The 17,803-nt window shown below is 50.9% G+C and overlaps 1 protein-coding gene across 16 annotated transcripts in view; it reads left to right on the top strand.

Annotated features, from left to right (window-relative positions):
• The window catches only part of SAMD11 (sterile alpha motif domain containing 11), a 221,908-nt gene that overhangs the window by 150,698 nt on the left and 53,407 nt on the right, over window positions 1–17,803 (top strand). For 15 of the 16 annotated variants that reach the window (XM_066982194.1, XM_066982195.1, XM_066982196.1 and 12 more), the window contains one exon: window positions 6,488–6,538. The exons of the other annotated variant lie outside the window; for it this stretch is intronic. In XM_066982194.1, coding sequence (XP_066838295.1) covers window positions 6,488–6,538 — 51 coding nt within the window. The remainder of the gene's footprint in view (window positions 1–6,487; window positions 6,539–17,803) is intronic. 16 annotated transcript variants of the gene reach the window in all.

Below are 17,803 nucleotides of genomic sequence, written 5' to 3' on the forward strand. Positions count from 1 at the left end.
TTCTACAACCTTCCTTAGTGCAACACTTGCATTGCCTTAATCGCTCCGGGGAGGTTCAGCTGTGCTGGCACCTGCTGAGGACGCTTGGCTGGCTATGAAGACAGTTCTTCCTTTATGGTGAAAGGAATGATAACAATAGGGCTTTTCTTTACTGATTGATGCACCTAGGTCACTGGTATAGTTACTAACTAGAAGTTATCCCAGTCTGTGGCTTAGTTCTCCCCTCTCTGCTTTATCCGAGACACAAAACGAAGCAACGTAGAGAGATTTGAGACTACAAATTCCATATTAACTTCCTTCGACTCATTGGGAAACTCTGACTGGTATTACTGGGAAACACATTACCTCTGCAAAAGCCTGGGAGCTTTTCATGTTGAGGTTGAAGCTGCCTTAAAGGAGTTCCATTACATTGTCCCAGGAAATCTCCAAACAGAGGAAGCTCAGAGTAGCTGAAGAATAAGGCTCAGCTTTAACAGCAAGATGCTGACATGCTGTTGGATTTAAGCCCAGCGTTGTCTTGTAGGTGCAAGAACATAATTTTTGCTGTTAAGACTGGCCTTTTTCATTAGTATGGGAGAGGAGGAAAAGAGGGAGGAGGGATGTAATGGTGGCATCTGAAATTTGCCACAATAGGTTGGGAACTGCTCATGAAACAGCTTTGGCTAACTCCCCAGCAAAATGCGACGGCGTGGCTAGCAGTAAGAGGCAGTAATGCTTAAGCACCTGTTAGAAATGGTGAAAGTTTTTGATCTGACCGACCATGAAGGCATCGAAGGAACCCTTATGGGATATTAAGTAAATATGTACATTGGACTAAGTAATGGGCAGGATAAGTACAAAAGGACCTGTATGGTGAAAATGCCTTTAAAGTTCTTTTATTTAAAAAAAAGTGGATTGGGAGAAAAAGTAGGAGCAGATTGTACGATGAGAGCACACAAGGGGCTGGGTTCCTTGCCAAATATTGCTCTGAAATTAAAGCAATTTTGAGGAGGAATAAGAGGATAACAAATGTTGTCCTGCAACAGCATGCTTGTGTGTGCACTGGGGAGGTTTCTGGAGAACCTCACACTGCCCTTAAGTCTTCCCTTAAGTCCCCGCGTGTTCTCTGGCTGGGGCAGCAGCGTGACCCCAATGCCCAGCACCTGCCGTGGGACTTGCGGTGCTTTTTCAAACCAGCACTTGAAGCAAAGGTGCTTATTCAAGGACTGGTGGGATGCTGCCGTGCATCACATACAGAGCCCAGAGGGGCAGGGTGCCTTCCCCTGCCCCCAGCATCCCCCACCTCTCAGCGTTCTCGCTCCGCATCCATTTTCTGATGGCAAAATTACTGACCTCCGCTCAGCCCTAATGGCTAGCGGCTGTCAGCCTTTCCACTGCCTGCCTTCCTAAGTGGAAAGCTATTTCTGATATCCCATAAGGCTGCTGCTCTTTGACTCCCTAATTGATTGAAGATCAAATCCAAGCACCCCCCGTTGTATTTGTCACACGCACCTGCTTGTAATTCAGGGCCGCGAGGTCCCAGCGCCTTCCCCATTGATGTGCAGGGTACACGGCACCGCCTCTGCCATCCTCGTCCTTCCCAAAACGCTCCCAGGCACTCCCCCCTGGCGCTGCCCTGGGGGGAGACCCTTGAGACGCCCCCCTCCCGGAGGAGCTCGGTGGATGGCGTGATGCTCACAGCGCTGATGATTTACCTGCTGCCAAGATCCCTGGGGTCTGGGCTGGGTGGGCAAGGCTCGTCCAGGTGGCGTAGGACTGAAGGGAGAGCGGACACGGGGCAGAGCAGGATGCTCTCTGGGCTCCAGCCATGAATCAGGCTCTTAGATTAGACTCAATATCCCTCCTCCTAATTGCCATGACTCGAAAGGAGGGAGCCAGGGCCCCTCTTAGAGCTGGAGAGAGATTTTAATGCTTCAGGACACTTTTCTTTCACAGCCTCCACTGGCTATTTTCTGTTAATTGGCAGGTCAAAGTCAATCCCTTCTTCCTTCCTCTGCAGCCCTTTATTTTCTCTTCTTCCTCTTTCCTCCCCCTTTCTCTCTTTTTCTCTGAACCATGCACCACTTAATAACAGCCCCCGTATTCAATAAATATATTAAAGATCCATCTGGGAAGCGAAGGCTGGACTTGGTCCAGAGTGCCAGGAAGCATGTCGTTGACCTAATGAGGACATATATTTGAGGTGGGGGGGAGAGAAGGACAATGGCTGCTTGTCAGGGGTGTTGCAGGATAAAATACAAGATACAGCAAGAAATCCCTTCTTGCCCAAGAAAGAGATAGGAGGCTGGAAAGAAAGACGAAGCATGAGAACGAAATCCAGTGAGTGCTCTTGGCTGCCTGCGGCTCCTTGTAGCTGACCCTTACAGCATCGCTTCCATGGCAGGGAATGACCAAGACACCCCAAGTCCAGGTCTCAGTCTTGCTGTAATCTTTAGGCCATTCTTCCAGCCGTCGTGTGTGGGCTTCCCTGGAAGAACTGCCCTGTTCAGTGCCTGCACGAGCTTCGCAGCGTTGGCTGCAGGTAGCGTGATGGGGCTGCAGGCAGGCTGTGGAAGCTGAGACCCTGTTAGGAGAACAACGAGCAGGTAGGAGGAAGGAGAAAAGAGCAGGTAGGAGGAAGGAGCTCGCTCTGACCACCCAGCCAAGCAGCCTGGGCAACGCCACCTGCAAGCATAGATCCTCCCAAACTGCTCACTGCGACGTGCATCGTGCCTACGCTCTGCGTTCCCATGCACGGTGCTGGCACCTAGAGCCTGCCCCAGGCACGCTGAATTCCCTCTGCCCGTGGTGGTGCTGGGCTGTGCCAGCTGGACAGACATCCGTAGTTCCCCCTTTCTCCAGCACTCTCCCTTCAGTGCACTCTCCTGCACCGGAGGACGTGGGGAAGCCTTGTCAGTGTTTTTCTCTCCCTGGCAGCTGGGACCCGTCGCTGTAGCTGGACGCTGCCCGGTGTTTTCCGCGCTTCCATGGCATGCGGAGAGCCAAAAGGCGCAGCACAAGGCGAGCTGGCCGCGGTGCAGGGGCTCAGCTGCAGGACGGGGCTGCTGCTGCTGCCCCTGGCGTGGCCGGGGACGCCTGGCTCCCTCCCTTGGCCTCTTCCGTGGTTGCCACTCCGGTGTTGGAAGCCCGCAGGGGCCTCTAGAGTAAAAAGAAATGACAGGGAAGGAAAAAAAACAACTTAAAAATTAAAAACTATCCCAGCTGCTCTCCCTTATTTTGCCAGCTCTGTCGCTTTCTTTTCTGGGCTGGCTTCTCATTCCAGTGCAGGCTCCAGAGATGACTCGAGCAGCCTCAGCCCTTCCTGTTAAATCCCTTTTTTTGGTTTCACGTACGTTTTTGAGTGATTTCACTCTTGGTACAGACCGAGCCCTGACACTCGGGTCCCTCCTTGCCGGGGTGCCTGACCCAGAGGTTTGTGAACCCCCTGCTTACATCCTCCGAGTGCCTTGGCCCTGCCTTTGTTGGGATCCTGCCCCTGCCTGCTGCCACGGGACCCAGCGGGGCATTTTTGTACTGGGCTCTTCTACCTGACCACACTACACCTGAAATCGTGGCTGGGTGAGGAGGTGGGAGAGATGGAAGTGGCCGTCCTGCCTGCCTGTTTTTAATTCCCCCCCCCTCCTTTTCTGTTATTAATTTGTAAGGAACCATCTCCCGCTCACCATTCTCTATACGACCCAAGGACGGGCTTGTGTAGCTGATAGCTTGCAAATTATTAGTAATTTGATTTCAATTGGATGAATAACCCGTTAAAGCAAAATGTACATTAGCCTCAGAAATCTAATTGGTGATAACGGCATAGAGACGTGGAAGGAGCGCTTGGTTCTGCTCCCCATCCCTCCCCCCGCCCCCCCCAAAAAGATAATTAGGATTTAATTTCATTCTCACCTATTCATTTGTCTAAATATGGGTGTTTAATTATCCATCTCGGCAGATAGCTGTCTCTGCCTCTGCGTGGATCTGAGCTGTGCCTTTCCTACCAGCCCGGCCCTCCCTGCTACTCACAGCTCTCTGAAGCGGTGTCCTTACACTTTGAAGCTGAGCTGGGCTAAGCCTCATTAGGAGCCCTGCCTTCCCCCGGCGCTCAGCACCGCTGGGCTCCATCCGGCCTGCTGCAGACCACGAGGAGCCTCGTTTTGTGGAGGGCTGCGAGCATCACTGCAGGGCCGGCCCCAGGACAAGAGCCCCGAGCCCGGGCGAGCTCCTGGTGGGCCTGAGCAGCTCGCTGGTGGCCCAGCACCCCCGAGCACTCCGTGGCCCACTGCTGGACCCCGAGCGGGGCTTGCGGGAGCGCTGCTGCCTTCAGAGCCCCGTGGGGCAGCTCACCGTAAAGCTGCCTTTCCGAATCGTCATTTTTTTCATCAGGAAAGGGACCGTGGAGTTTTAGCTAGACAAACACGGTGTTTAATCTACCTATAGCTCAGGGACAAACCCTCCAGCGGGATGATTGTTCCTTTTCTCTTGCCTTTTTTTTTTTTCTTTTTTGAGGGCACCGAGGAATGTTTTATAGACAGAAACAGGAGAAGCACGAGGTCCCTTGTCAGGCTCATGGTTCAATTTCCAGCAGTTCGTGGCTGGGTGGCGTTTGGAGCTCTCCCCACTTCCACTGTGCAGCTGCCAGGGTCTGCCTGGCACCGTGCAAGGTGCTGAGCTGGAATTAAAGGGGTCTCCTGGAGGTCTGTGTGTGCAAGAAGTCAGGGATTTTATGGAGCAGTGCAAAATCAGGCTTTCCATCCCCACCAACAGCACTCTCTTCTGGGCCAGAAGGACCAGGAGGGCTTGGGCTGGCTTCAGTTTGCTTTGGATTCACATCAGCTTACCTGGAAAGCCCAAATGTGTCCCGGTTTGACCAAACCTCTGCTCATGGAGATGTTACTCAATGCCCCAGTTTGGCCTGTGCTTTCCCAGAAGTTCTCAAATGTTGGCCGAATTTTAACTTTGAAGAGCAACTGTTACCTGCTGCAGGCTCAGTAGCTGGGATTCACCTTTTGCCACTTCTGTTTGCAAACAAAAAGCTGGGAAGGTGGAAAGCTGGGGTAGGTTTTCTAAACCATTGCATATGAGGAGAAGGTAGCATAGGAAAAACGAGGTACATGTGGAACTAATAAGTACAGTTCTGAGCACAGCTTTATTGGTGGAACTTAATATCTAATAAAATCTAACAACCCCCTAAAAGAAGTACTCACCCCTGAAAGAACCACTCGGAGAGCAGCCGGCCTCCCTTACTGAGCCAGTCCTGCAGGGAGAGCACAGAAGATAGGTATCGCATTAGTAAAACCTGCAGAAGCCTCGTGTCTCGGATGTGGAATTATTTCCGTGCTGAGCATTGCTTGCAGCTGATTTCTGAACCAGGCTGCAGCAGGGGCACCCGTTCAGGAAAGCACTCGAGCAGCCACTCAGACCTGGGTTATGTCCCATTGACTTCCCCGCTCATGCTTAAGTGCTTTCTGGCCCAATTCAGGGCACATTCAAACCAGAACAGGTCCCTTTTGCTTCAGCAGCCTTTGGATTAGGCTTTTTCTGCACTCTTCAGCTGCACGCTGCTGCTTTCCCTAGCTGGGGACAGGGGCAGGGGCGCCGTGGGGACGCTCAAAACGCGCAAAAACGCATTTGGCCTCGCGGCGTGCGATGTTTGCAGGCGCTTCTGTTCAGTGCTTTTGGGAACCCCGGGCTGCAGGAGCCGGTTTGTGCGCACAGCCAGGCGTGCTCGCAGGCAGACGCCGCGATGAGAGCGGCGTCGTGCGAGGAGCTGGGCTCGCGTGCCGGTTTGGTCTCAGCTGGCTGGGCTCCTCATCAATCACGCTGACGCGGAGAGCCACGGGTGGTCACAGCCCTCCCCTGGGTGCCAGGGGAGATCGCTGCCCCTGCTATCAAGTGGAGACGCCGGACCACAGAAGGTCGGCGTCTGCCTTAGCCCTCCGGGCGGGTGCAGATGCTGTCCTGTTGAAAAGGGTAGCAAAGAGGGGAAAAAAAAATCAAAAAAAGAACAAAACCAAACAACAAAACCCAGCCCCCTTGGCCGCCCTGTCTTAATTTAGGATGTTGTTCATCTCGGATCTGCTTTTCCTGCTTGTCAGCAGGCAGAGTGACAGAGTATGTGAAATTAATTTCCGAGGTGGGAAATTGCTAATAATTTATTTACAGCTGGGGCGGGCGTGGAGGAGGGAACGCAGCGCAGCCGTATTTGGGTTTTCTTCATAAAATGTCACTGCTTAGCCCTTTCTGCTCCCTGTGAACGTGCCCCATTAGTTGAGACAGCGTCTTGCCCCTGTGCCTGGTAGGGAGCTCACCTGCGGGTCTCATTTACAGCGCTGTGAGACCCCCTGGGGGTGCTCAGCCCCTCGCAGCACCCCGCAGAGGCTGTGGCGGAGGGGTTGGGGGCCCGAGAGGAGCGCGGGTGGGTTGTCGTGGTGGAGCTGCTCTTGTAAATGGCGAGCGATGCAGCATTCAGCCTGTGCCATTGACCTCTCTGTTTGTTTGTCAACAGGATACACACCCACTGGGATTTAAACATCTCCTTCCGAGAGACCTCTTGCAGGTACCATTTTGGGGCACCCTCTTTGTATGGTAGGCCAAGAGTTTCTGCTATGTTACTGGCGTGTGGATGCTGTTAGATGTAAATGAACATTTCTGATTGTTGGTGCCGGGGGGTTTTCCTCTTCCTTCTTTCTTCCTTTTTCTCCCCTTCCCAAATATCCTTCCTTTTGTTCTTTTATTTGGGGGAAAGTTGTCTTTGGGGGGAAACACTCATTTTTGTGTTGGAAGGGAGGATTGATTAGCCTTGTAAAGAAAGCCCATTACTGTTTTTGTAATATATAATATATGCATATAATATATGCTTACTCTAGTCCCTTTTTGGAAGAATGTGGGATTGGGGTGGCCCTAGATGTGTGTATTTCCTAGCTGACATGAGAGGCTGCATCTCATTTGCAAAAGTGATCCTTTGCACAAAAGGCTCATTGAAGGCCAAAGATACTCCCGAGTCACTCGGAAACTTAGCTTAAAGCATTGCAGCCTTAAAAGGTGGGCCTGTGACTGCAGGGAGCAAAACTCCCTGGATGGCAGTGCTTGGGTAACAATATGATAACGCTGAGACGCCCTGCTCCTGAAAATCTTATATATGTAGGCATCCAGCTGCCATGCGTAGAGGTCATACTCCAGTAGGAGCTTCTGGAGCCATCGGGGCTCTGCTTTTTGTAGGGTGAAGTCTGAGCTGGGTGAGCTGCAGCTGCAAAATGCAGTGCAAGAACATTTATGTGTTAGCTTGGGAGAAAGTGGACATTCAAAAAAATGACCAGTATTTTACAAAACATAAATAATAGAGATGATACTGAATTCTGAATTGTAAGAACAGAATCGTAAGAACAGAATTGTAAGAACAGATCGCCAAACCAATCTGGTCTGCTGGTTTTAAAGTCTGATTTCCTGCAGTAGCAGATGCCCCAACAAGGTAGAAGTTCCTGAATCAAAGATATCCAGTTACGAACATGAATATTCCTTTGTCACCTCTGATGTGGTCAGTTGATGCTCTGGGCGTAGTGTTCAATAGTGCGTTTTCTCTGTGTTGCTAGTAGTCATCAACTTTTCTAATGCTTTAAAAATCTAGCTTAAGATACTTGTCTCTTCATTCGAAAAAGAAAACTGGAATTTTGAAATTCCCTTTCTAAACTTGGTTGCCCCATTTGGGTGAAAAGGTTGAGCCTGGCAGGTGCTGCTTGTTTTCTAAAACAACGAAAAATGATTTGTGCAGCTGTGAAGCTTCTGGGGGCACACCAGGAGGTAGGTAGGGCCCAGAGCAGCCCAGACTCTGGTTCTGGATGCGCTAGAAATCAGAATGCTGGTCCGTTGGGTCTGCCTGCAAACAGCAGTTCGCTGATGACTTTTCTGTTGTGCTAGTAGTTTCTGATGCTTCGTGTAAACTTCCTGTTCAGTTACAGATTAAAAAGCAGTAGGAAAATATTACTGGTACTACTACTGCTGCTGGTACTGCTTGTGGAAGCACTCACTGCGTGCTAGGTATCTCACACGTGTAGGACTCGGTGCAGTAAATGCAGTGTTTGCTCAAGGGAACGGTGTTTGAGAGCTTCAGAACGACATCCATCCCCCTCGGTGTTGTGGCTGACGTGGGCATTTCTCTGTTTTACCTGCAAGCCTCAGAACATTTTGCAAATACAAGTACCAGAGGCAGGAGGAGAGTATCAGAGATGATTTCCAGCTCCATCACCTGCCCTTCAAACGCAGTGCTAACAGCTTCTACCTCTGTTCTGTGCGCTCCCAGCAAAAACTGCGGTACCACGGTGAAAGTGGGCAGCAAAGAAGTGAAGGACAGATGTTCTCTGTCATTTTAACCCATCAGCAGGTGCCCACACCCCAAAGTGAGGACAGTTTGGACTGTTCTGTTGACAGCACTCGTGTGTGAAGGTGATACCTGTGCACTTGGAGAGACAAGTCCATCCTATCTGAGTGCTGGGCGTGAATTACGTCCTGGCGCTCCCCTGAGGCTCAGTGGGGGTAGCAGGGAGTGCAGGGTGGGAAACGTGAACTGATTCATGTGCCAGTGGGGAATGGGCGAGGGCAGAGGGGTGGATTTGCTGGTATTTAAGTAAGCGCAGACTTTGTCCCTTAAGCACAAGAAACCATAATTCCTAAATTCTCAATGTTCAGCATATAAAAACCCCACCCTGATCAGTAAGCATCAAGGAGCCAGTCTAGAAGGCACATCTCACCCAGCACCCTATAAAAAACAGCTGAAAGGTTTTTTGTTGTGCTTTTTTTTTTTTGTATTGCTGACTTTAGAATAAAATTCCTGTTTTGTTGCTGTAAGCTTTTGGGACTCTAAAATACAAAAGAATGGATTCCTTCCAGGCAGACCCTTTCATGATAAATTTCAGCCTGGAGCAAAGTTTTATGGCTGAGTTATAAACTCCTAAAAGGCAGAGGTTTGTAATGGAAGTGCTGCCACAAGCCTTAATTAATAGCCATATGAACAACGATCCTGCAGGTTAATACAGCTGCAGCTAAGGGTGCAAACACCTTTGGAAATTAGACTCCCCATCTTAAAAGAAAATATTTCTGAACCTGCGATGCACAGAATAAAATAACGATCTGTCTTTTATGAAAGCAAATACACTTCTTGGGCTCCCCCAGCCTGTTTGCTCCCTTCAGCTTAGCTCTGGCCTGGTGGGAACATCGGTGGTTCCCCCTGGGAACACAAGTTTTGCCACTATGTATGGTTAGTCCGGCTGTCAGAAGCTGTGCCCATCTAGCTATTTCAGAAGAAAACAACCCGTGTTCTGCTATGAAGCAAAGGAAATAATTTGTGGGTTCTGTGTGTCAGTCCAGAAAAAAAAAAGTTGTATATGTTTAAGTGACCTAAGTTGCCATCACGCCTCTGTAAAACATCTGACATATCTGGAATACATCGTGGGGCGGCAAAAAGGTTTGGCTGACCTTCCTTCTCGGTGACCTGCATAATTCAGTGCCTGGCAGCTGCACAGGTCACCCCAAACCCATGCCAGGGAATCATAATGATGCACCACACCTGTATGAACCCCCCCTTGGCCACACTATGTTAAATGAAGAAGGTCCAAGAGCTGCCATCTTAATTTACCTGCCTCTTTGTCGTGCCTTTGATCTTCCTTTCCAAGCTGTCAGAGGGTACGCGGGTTATTGGGTTCAGCCACCGTGGAATTGCCGTCTGTGTTGCCCTGGATGAAGACACGTAATTGGGTGTAATTAGGTACAAGGCATTCGGTGCAGAGAACCAAAAGCTCGAGATAGGAGCATTGTCCTCAAAGGGGAGATTAGGATCTCTCCTTGTCTTGCCAGCTGCTTTGCTCCCTTCCCTTTCAAGCTTTGAAGATAACACTGGGTTTGAGGTTTTGTTTACAGATACCCTTCCTTTAAAATTGCCCGTTCGAGGTAGAATTCCCTTGCGTGGACATACTGTTCATTGAATAATTTGCTGAAATGTGTTAAAGTTGTTCAAAACGAGCCTGTCAAGTTCTAAAACAGCGAGCACGAGGTTAAAGCCTGCTCTTTGCTCTCCCGTGGGTTTCAGTGAGCCCCAGTTGCTCAGCACCACAGGCAGGATTACCTTGCTGAGGTTGGGGCATAGCACGGAAATAAATTGTAGAATAAAAAGGAGTTCCAGGGAGGAAAAGGATTTTCCTTCCATTTGTTGCCACTCGATATCTTGAGGGAGCTGCAGGGAGGTGAGTGAGAAATAGATAAGAGGCCGTGGGTGTTAACAGCACGCTGTGATGCAGCTCAGCATGGAGAAACTTGGTGCCCATCCGAGAATGTCAAGCTGCTGTCAGTGCAATTAAGCCAGCCCTGCTTGCAAGGACGTTGAGAGGTTGTTTAGTGTTGACCATGTTAAAGAACGGTAGGAAAGAAGACGCTAATTAATTTGGTGAAAGCTGCACGAACAGGCACGGAGCATAGCTGGGCATGGGGCTAGGCAGCGCGACGTTCAGCCACGTGCTCTCCTCTGGCTGCAAGGTGAGCAAACTCTGAGAGAAAACCCAAGGCAGCATTTAAGTCTTTAGAAACAAAGAACTTGTTGGACAGGTATAAAGCAGTGACAAAGAGGCAGGAGGAAGCAAGAAGAGTCTCTTGACTGCTGCATGAAGACAAAGCCACTTGGGGGGACACTCCAGGCTTTCTGCGCCTCCCAGGGGATAATTTCTTCCAGGTATACGCTGCATGAGGGCTGCATAAGGACATGGAAGGAAAACAAAGGCATCGTGTGCCCAGAGCAAATAAACTGCATGTAACAAGCACAGTTTAAACAAAGATTACAGTGGTATGCAGCCAGCCTTTCTGGATGGGCACGGACCAGATTAGAATATGTTTCAGGCAGGCAGACGTTTGGCCAAGAGCCTGTGCATCTCGTGTGTGTGTGTTTAAATCTGCCTGGAACGTACTTAGTGGGCCTTGCCATGTGAATTTCACCCTGCCATAAACCCTTACAGCCAGGGCTGAGTTGAAACAGCAGTGCTGTAACTGGATTGCCCCAGGTACATGTTTGGTCTGTGGGGTGCAGCTGTGTCCCGTTTAGAAAAGGGTATTTAAGGAGGAACGAAACACGTTAGTCAAGAAGGAAGAGAGCAGCAAACAAATCAGGCCAGGTGGAAGGAGCAGATGAAAAATATCTGGGAAATGGATCAGGAGAAAAGGAGATCCACTGATTTAGCTCATTCCTTTGGAAGATACTCCGGGAGAGAAAAGGAAAGCAGGGGAGAACAGAAATGCAGATGGTTCTGCCCACGTCAAGGCTGGTCCTGACTCAGCAGAAGGCATTGCTGAGCGATGCAGGTAATGGTATCAGGTGCCCGAGCATCCTGCTGCACTGCCCTCTGAGGATTGATACAAGCTGGCTTCTGGGCTGCCTGTTTATTTATTTATTTGCTTTTTTATGTTTCCTCATAAGCTTTTGCCTTCTAATCTGGAAGACCTGAAGTAGGGACTGAAAGGTCACAAGAAGCTTTTAGCAGCTGGGAGGTAGATGTGAGCCTTTAGTGCCCTGCAGTCTGTAGCATATGCTGCCAAAAGAGCTGATACTGGTCAGAAATGTTTATTCGTAAATGAAGTTACAGCAGAAAAAGCAAGCAGCTTCAGAGGAACAGGAGTGCCTTCAAATGGGGACCTGCCTGCACCTTCCTTGGTGGTCCCTGATTTCTTCCACAACACGTACGGAGCTGCTTCCACAACTCGCGCTGACTTTGGAGGACAGCTGTGGAGCTGACTCTTGACTGCATGCTGCAGAAAGCTTAAAAAGATCCCAGAGAAAGACCACTGAAGGCATTAACCGTGGCTTCTGGGTCGGTGTGGGGAGGACGTTTATGCATCACGATGCTGAATTTGGCCCTCGCAGCTTAGTTCTGCTGCGTCTGTGGGACGTAGACTGCCTCCGGAAATGTTTTAATCCTCATCCTGGCGGAATATACAAAGAGCTCTCACCTTTGTGGCTGTTTAAGTTAAAGCTCTGCACCAGGACGTGCTTCCTGAAGGCAAAGCCAATAAATACAAGGAAGCTCCTGGCTAATGCTGCTGCTGGCAGGCAAGGCCTGGCTGTGCGGACACAATATGTTGGAAGGAAAAGGCTTTCCAGGTGGGTGAGCGCGGTTTGTTCATCAAACAGGGACATACCTGTTTGGTTTTAGACAATAGCTGCCCAAGTAAATGGACGCGCTCTTTTGTTTAACTAGAAGACAAGAAATCAAGTAAATCCCTACCAAATCCGTGTAACTGACGGACGTTAACAGAACATGCCGCGTCAGAATGAAGAGCACGTGGGAAGGTTCGGCCAAGGAGCTAAGCCTCCAGGTCTGTAGGAAGGTACGAGCAACTTTTGCTTTGCTTGCCTGAGCCCCCACAAAGTGTCCGTGTGAGCACTGAGATACTGAGACAAAATGGGAGGAGCTGCCAAGTTTTTATTTGGAGCCTGATCCTCCATCGGCTGCTTCGTGAGGGCTTCAGACGGCAACGTTGCAGACTTCAGGCTGTGTGCTATAAGATATTTGCTTTCCCTTTTTTGCGAACCTAAAACCCGCAAAAGGCTGGCAGGGAACAAAGCCATTCCTGGACACCACCTCGCTGGAAGGCACTGGTGAAAATCAGCTCTGGAATTGGCTTGTGGTGGTGTGCCCTGCACTCCACGGAGGCTGCTGGCAGGATGCTCCCCAGGGCCCACGTGCGCGGTGAGTTAGGTCTGGGATTTCCAAGGAGCTGTGCAGAGCAGAATTACCCGGGTGGCTTTTGTTTCTCCCTTTCCTGTAGGTCTGGAGTTATCCGTGGCCTTCTTCGTGCAGGTTCTGGGATGAACATGCTTGTAGGGAAGAATGGATGAGCTGGGAGGAGAAAATTACTATATTGGCTTGCTGAAAAGCATTATTTCATTTGAAATAATTATTTCATTAGTGCTACTCTTTGCCCTTATATTCATTCACAGAATGCTTCATTTGGTGTTGGGGAAGGGAGACCATTTAGGTACTGGCAGAGATTCAGAGAAATGGTAAAGGTGGAGAGGTCTCTGATAAACCAGTTTTAGCCTTCATTTCAAAGCTAGAAGGATACGATTATATTTCACATAAGGTAGGTGAGAAAAGCTCTTAGATACCTGCAAAGCAAGGGAAAGAATCCTGGATAAACCAAACCTGTGAAGACATCCTAAGGCCTTGGGATAGTGTTGAGGTGTTGTACCCTTGGCTGCAGCTTTTGGGGAGCGTTCTTGGCGCATTTCAGCAGCGTACAGCAGTGTCCTCCTGCTTTTGCATTGCCTGTTGGATCAAAACTCCAAGGGCGTGTTTCTGGAATAGGAGGTTTTCTGACTGCCCTCCTCACACCCTACTGGGAAATTGAAAGGATTCCTATTTAAGTCTGCCTTGCCCTTAATACATTGGATATGTGAGTGATTCCTGTGGATCATCAGCTCCCACTGCTCATCGCCTAAACCTGTACCTTATCACCCGTTTAAAATCACTCATCTGAGTATTTTAATATTTCATCAGTTCAAAGCAAGCGGCTTAATGAATTGAGAGAATGAGTAGAATTTGGGATATTTAAGGGACCTTATATCCATTAGGCACACCAGCTGCATGTCAGTGACACGTTCTTTTTATTGGCTGAGCACAACATTTCTGTTTGTCCATTACTCAGTAACTTTGGAACGCGGCATCCAGACAAGTCCAAGGCTTTAGGGAATGCTCCGCACGTCAGCGGGACGAGCCCATTGATTTCGGTGCAAATCAGACCGGCCAAAAAAACCTGTCAGGAGAAAAATCAGGACCTCCAGGCTATCTGGTGCTGCAGGCAAAGGAATCTTTTAGCCCTTCGCTGCACTTGCATGCAGGCAGCAGGAGCTGCTGCGTGGCTCAGAGGGTGAGGTTGGGTGGGACTGGGATCTGACAAGGAACTGGGATTTCAGAAGTGCTGCTTATGGGACACGTTTGGAGATCCTGCAGGGGAGGCGTAGGATCTGAGGGAAATTTGGGGCAGATTTTGGGATGATCAGGTTGGCGCTAATGACGAACTGTGGGACTGAGCGAAGGATTTATAAATTAAATAAATAAACCACAGCAAGACCCTGGGAAATGAGGGATGGGAAAATGAAGAGATGGTGTGGTTCTGGGAGGAGGGAGGGATCCCATGCGAGGCAGGGAGTGGTGGAGGTTGTCTCGCAAGTTCTGTGTAGTGGAGAGGCAGGGAAGAGCAACACGGAGAGAGATTTTAGCCCCCAGAACTGCTTTTCTGATTGCTGTGGTTGCCTTCCTTCTTCTCCTAGTGGAACTTCTTTTACTAGTGGCCAAGGTGAGCTGCAGGCTGTGGTCAGGAGGGATCCATAGCACGGCCTTGATGGATGCTCAGAGGAAAGACGTACAGACGCCTGCACGCTCGTGGCAGGGCCGATGAAGATGGACGTTACGGAAAGTCCTGAGCTCTGGGGAGGCCGTGACGGGTGCTGTGCTGCCCAGCGGCTGTGTGCACTGCAGGCAGAGGTCAAAGATGTTTTTAAGGGACAAGTCGTGTGTTTGAGTGCCCAGAGATCTCATTATTTCTGATAGGCTTTGTGGCCCTCTCCCTTTCCCAGAAGTCACCGTGCCCCTTTGTCCCGCGGCACAGTAAGCTTTTTGGCTCCAAGGTTGCAACTCTGGTGGAAATACAGGACTCAAGATGCCTTAGGTCTGTCGGATAGTTTCTCAAACTCGGGAGCCCTATCTGCGTTACTGCAGGCAGGAAGGGAAATCCAAGGCTAAAATGCTGGGTGGGAATTCCCCTTGCCAAATGCTTTTGTGGCACCTTCACAGACGGGCACAAGTCAAACCGTCTGTCAGAGTCAGGTGCCATTAGTGACTGCCTCTGTGTCTCATCTCGGTGCTTTATCTCTTCACCATCTCCAGTCCAGCATCAGCGTGTAGTTCCATCTTCCTTTTATTTATGGGCTTGCGGAGAGCTGAATGACGAAGCAGGATTACAATAAAAACATCTTTAAACTTATTTCCACCTCATTTTGGAGTTGCCAGCTCTACTGATCATTTTTATGAACTGTCATGAACATTAATGAAATTTTATGAGCATTTTGCTCAGGACATTGCAAGATGATTTTTTTTTCCTGAGATAAGTCTGCAGGGAGAGTTAGGCCTGTGTCGCTTGGGGCTGGGGCTTTCAGGTGTCTCAGCTCCCTTTAGTTTGTAAAACTTGCTCACTTTCTTCTTGCCTCTTCCCCTTTCCTTCCCTTCTTGCCCATGCCCGATGGGTGGCATCTCACCAGAAGGAGGTGTGTGAGAAGCTGGGTGCTGGTAAATGTGTGAAGGTCCACGAAGACTGATGTCTAAGAAGGACAGAGAGTGACTGAGAGGTTTTTTTTTAAAATGGTGAAGTGTTAGAAGGCAACCAGAAGAGTGAGCAATAAAGATATAACCCAGGAGCGCATGGAAAGAAAGGCAACCGTGCCCTGAGCTTTGCTTGTTGGAAATCATGCCTCTGTCTTCAGCCTAGGGTGCAGAATTCTCCCCGGGTATGCCGTGCTCTCGGGGCCGTGGAGGCAGGGCGAGACTTTCTGTTCGCTTCAGCAGGCACCAGGCTGGGTTTGTGGACAGCCCAGTTGGGTTCTGCACGCGCAGGTGTCCTTGGACACATCGCTGGCCACCGACGTGTCGCCAGGTCTGGGCTTTGGCAGCAAATGGAGAAGGTGGAGATGAACGCGAGAATTAAGGAGAGGGAAGCAGGAAGCACATCACAAGCTCGCCTCCCAGCCGCTTGGCGCCTTGCACAGGGGCAGGGGTGGCACGGGGGGGGCGTGCAGGAGGCAGGCAGCCCCTCTGCTCCTCGGGGCCGCCCGTACAACGCTCGCTTGCCTCCAGCTTCCCCGCCTGGGGCTTATCTGCCTATCTCTGATGGAAAAGTGACAACACGGGCTGCCAGCGGGTCACGCTGCCTATTGTTCAACCGAGAAACAAACTCCGCTGCTCCCCCCCCCCCCGCCCCAGCCACTTCTTTATTAGTCGCCTGATCGCAGCCTTCAAATCCTTGACCCAAATCCTCCTGTGCCCAGCTTTTAGGTCTTATCCTGCTCTGGCTGCCGTGTCCGCCGTCGACCCGCGAGGGAAGGTATTGGCTGCGCGCCGCGCGATTAGGGGGCTGCTGCCGGGTGTTTTGTGCTGCGCACAAGGTGATAAGCGGGGAGAGGGGAGGGGAAGAGCCCCCCGGTCGGTCTGAGCCGCCAGCTTTCCCCGATCCCCAGCCCTCCCCTGCTCCTGCTGACTCAGGCACCCTGGGCTTAGCGCCCGGCACTGTCGGAGGCACTGACCTTGCCTGGCCGCGCGCGGCCCGCTGGCACTCAAAGGCCATGCCGGGGCACGGCGAGGGATGCCGAGGAGAAAGTCGGCGCGCTGGATTTCACAGCCCGAGGCGACTCCCAGCTCTGCTGGGTGGGAGGACGGTGACGCCTGCACTGCCCTGGTGCTGTGCGGGTGGCAGGGAGTCACAGCAGTCATCCTGCGAAACGCCCTTTATTTTTTTTCCCCCCTCTCGCTAGGGAAGTGGACACGCTGGTGAGGAAGAAACTGCAAGGATTCATTTTATCTTGTGAATCCGGAGTCTGCCTGGGGTTTGGAGGTGGAGGCTCTCTCTTTGCTTCCCGAGGGGCAGAGATTTTTTTATTACCTCTTACCTGGGCACCTGATTTTTTTATTACCCTCTTACGGGGTGGGCCTTCCTGGCAGGGTCTGTGCAGGAGGTTGGATGTGCCAGATATAACAGTTCCTTCCGGGGCTTAAACTCAATGAATCTGTGCTGAAACGGCCCTCAGAGGCTGGATGTTAAGGGGAAGGGAGTGATGCTGGTGGCGTTTTACGGGGGAGCTGCAGTCAGGTATTTCTCCAGCAGCAGTGCGGTGCGGGCAGTCCCCGGTCACCTCTGTGCTTCCAGCGAGCCCCAGGTCCACCTGCACACGGTAGGGAGGTAGAAGGTGATTTTTTATTTATTTATTTATTTTTGGAGTGTATTTGTTGCTTTGGAAATCAGAAATCAGTTTTGTTTTGGGTTTAAGAAAATACTAACCAAAAAAAGCAGGAGCCTCTGCGTGGTAATTTCCCACCAGCCCTGACATTGCATAGCCGTGCTGTTACATAAGGTTGTTTCTCGCTGCTGTAATGATGCAACAGTATTTATAGACCAATCTGGGTTTTCCTTTTAATGGCTTCCATAAAAAGCTCATTATTCCCCTCGCGCAGGCACGGGCTCATTTACATGCTCGTCCCGTCGTGGGCTGTGCTTCGGGCCACCCCTGCGGCTCGGCTGGTTGCTGACCGCCTCTGGCAGCGGTCCTGTCCCATCCCCGAACCAGGGTCTTGTCTTCTGGGGGGACGGAGAGTAGGGGGGAGGTTGGTGGGGAAGGAGAAAAATCACTTTGGTTGCTGCACGGTCTGGCAATATTGTTTTTTCCTCGGAGCTGCAAACTCGCGTCGCGCTGGCGAGGGACTTGGCCTGGCTCGGGCGGGTTTATGTGATACAGGGAGGGTGTCAGTGCAGAGCAAGCAGCGTGTGGCTCCGGTACCCGAGCCAGGGGGACCTCTGAAATAGGTCCCTGAACCGGACACAAATCCGGACGAGGATGGGGAAGGAACACCGTGCGTGCCCCCGCTGAGCCAGGAGGGCTGCGCGGAGGTGCTCGGCTCGTCCACCCCGGCTCCCCCTGCCTCAATCAATGTCCTCGCGTCTCTCCCTCTGCAGGCCCTGACATCCCTCCTTTTGCATATCGGATTTTTTTTTTCTTTATTGGAGGGAGGGGCAGAGGGTC

Source organism: Anser cygnoides, chromosome 23 (assembly GCF_040182565.1).
Source record: "Anser cygnoides isolate HZ-2024a breed goose chromosome 23, Taihu_goose_T2T_genome, whole genome shotgun sequence".
Taxonomy (NCBI): Eukaryota; Metazoa; Chordata; class Aves; order Anseriformes; family Anatidae; genus Anser; species Anser cygnoides.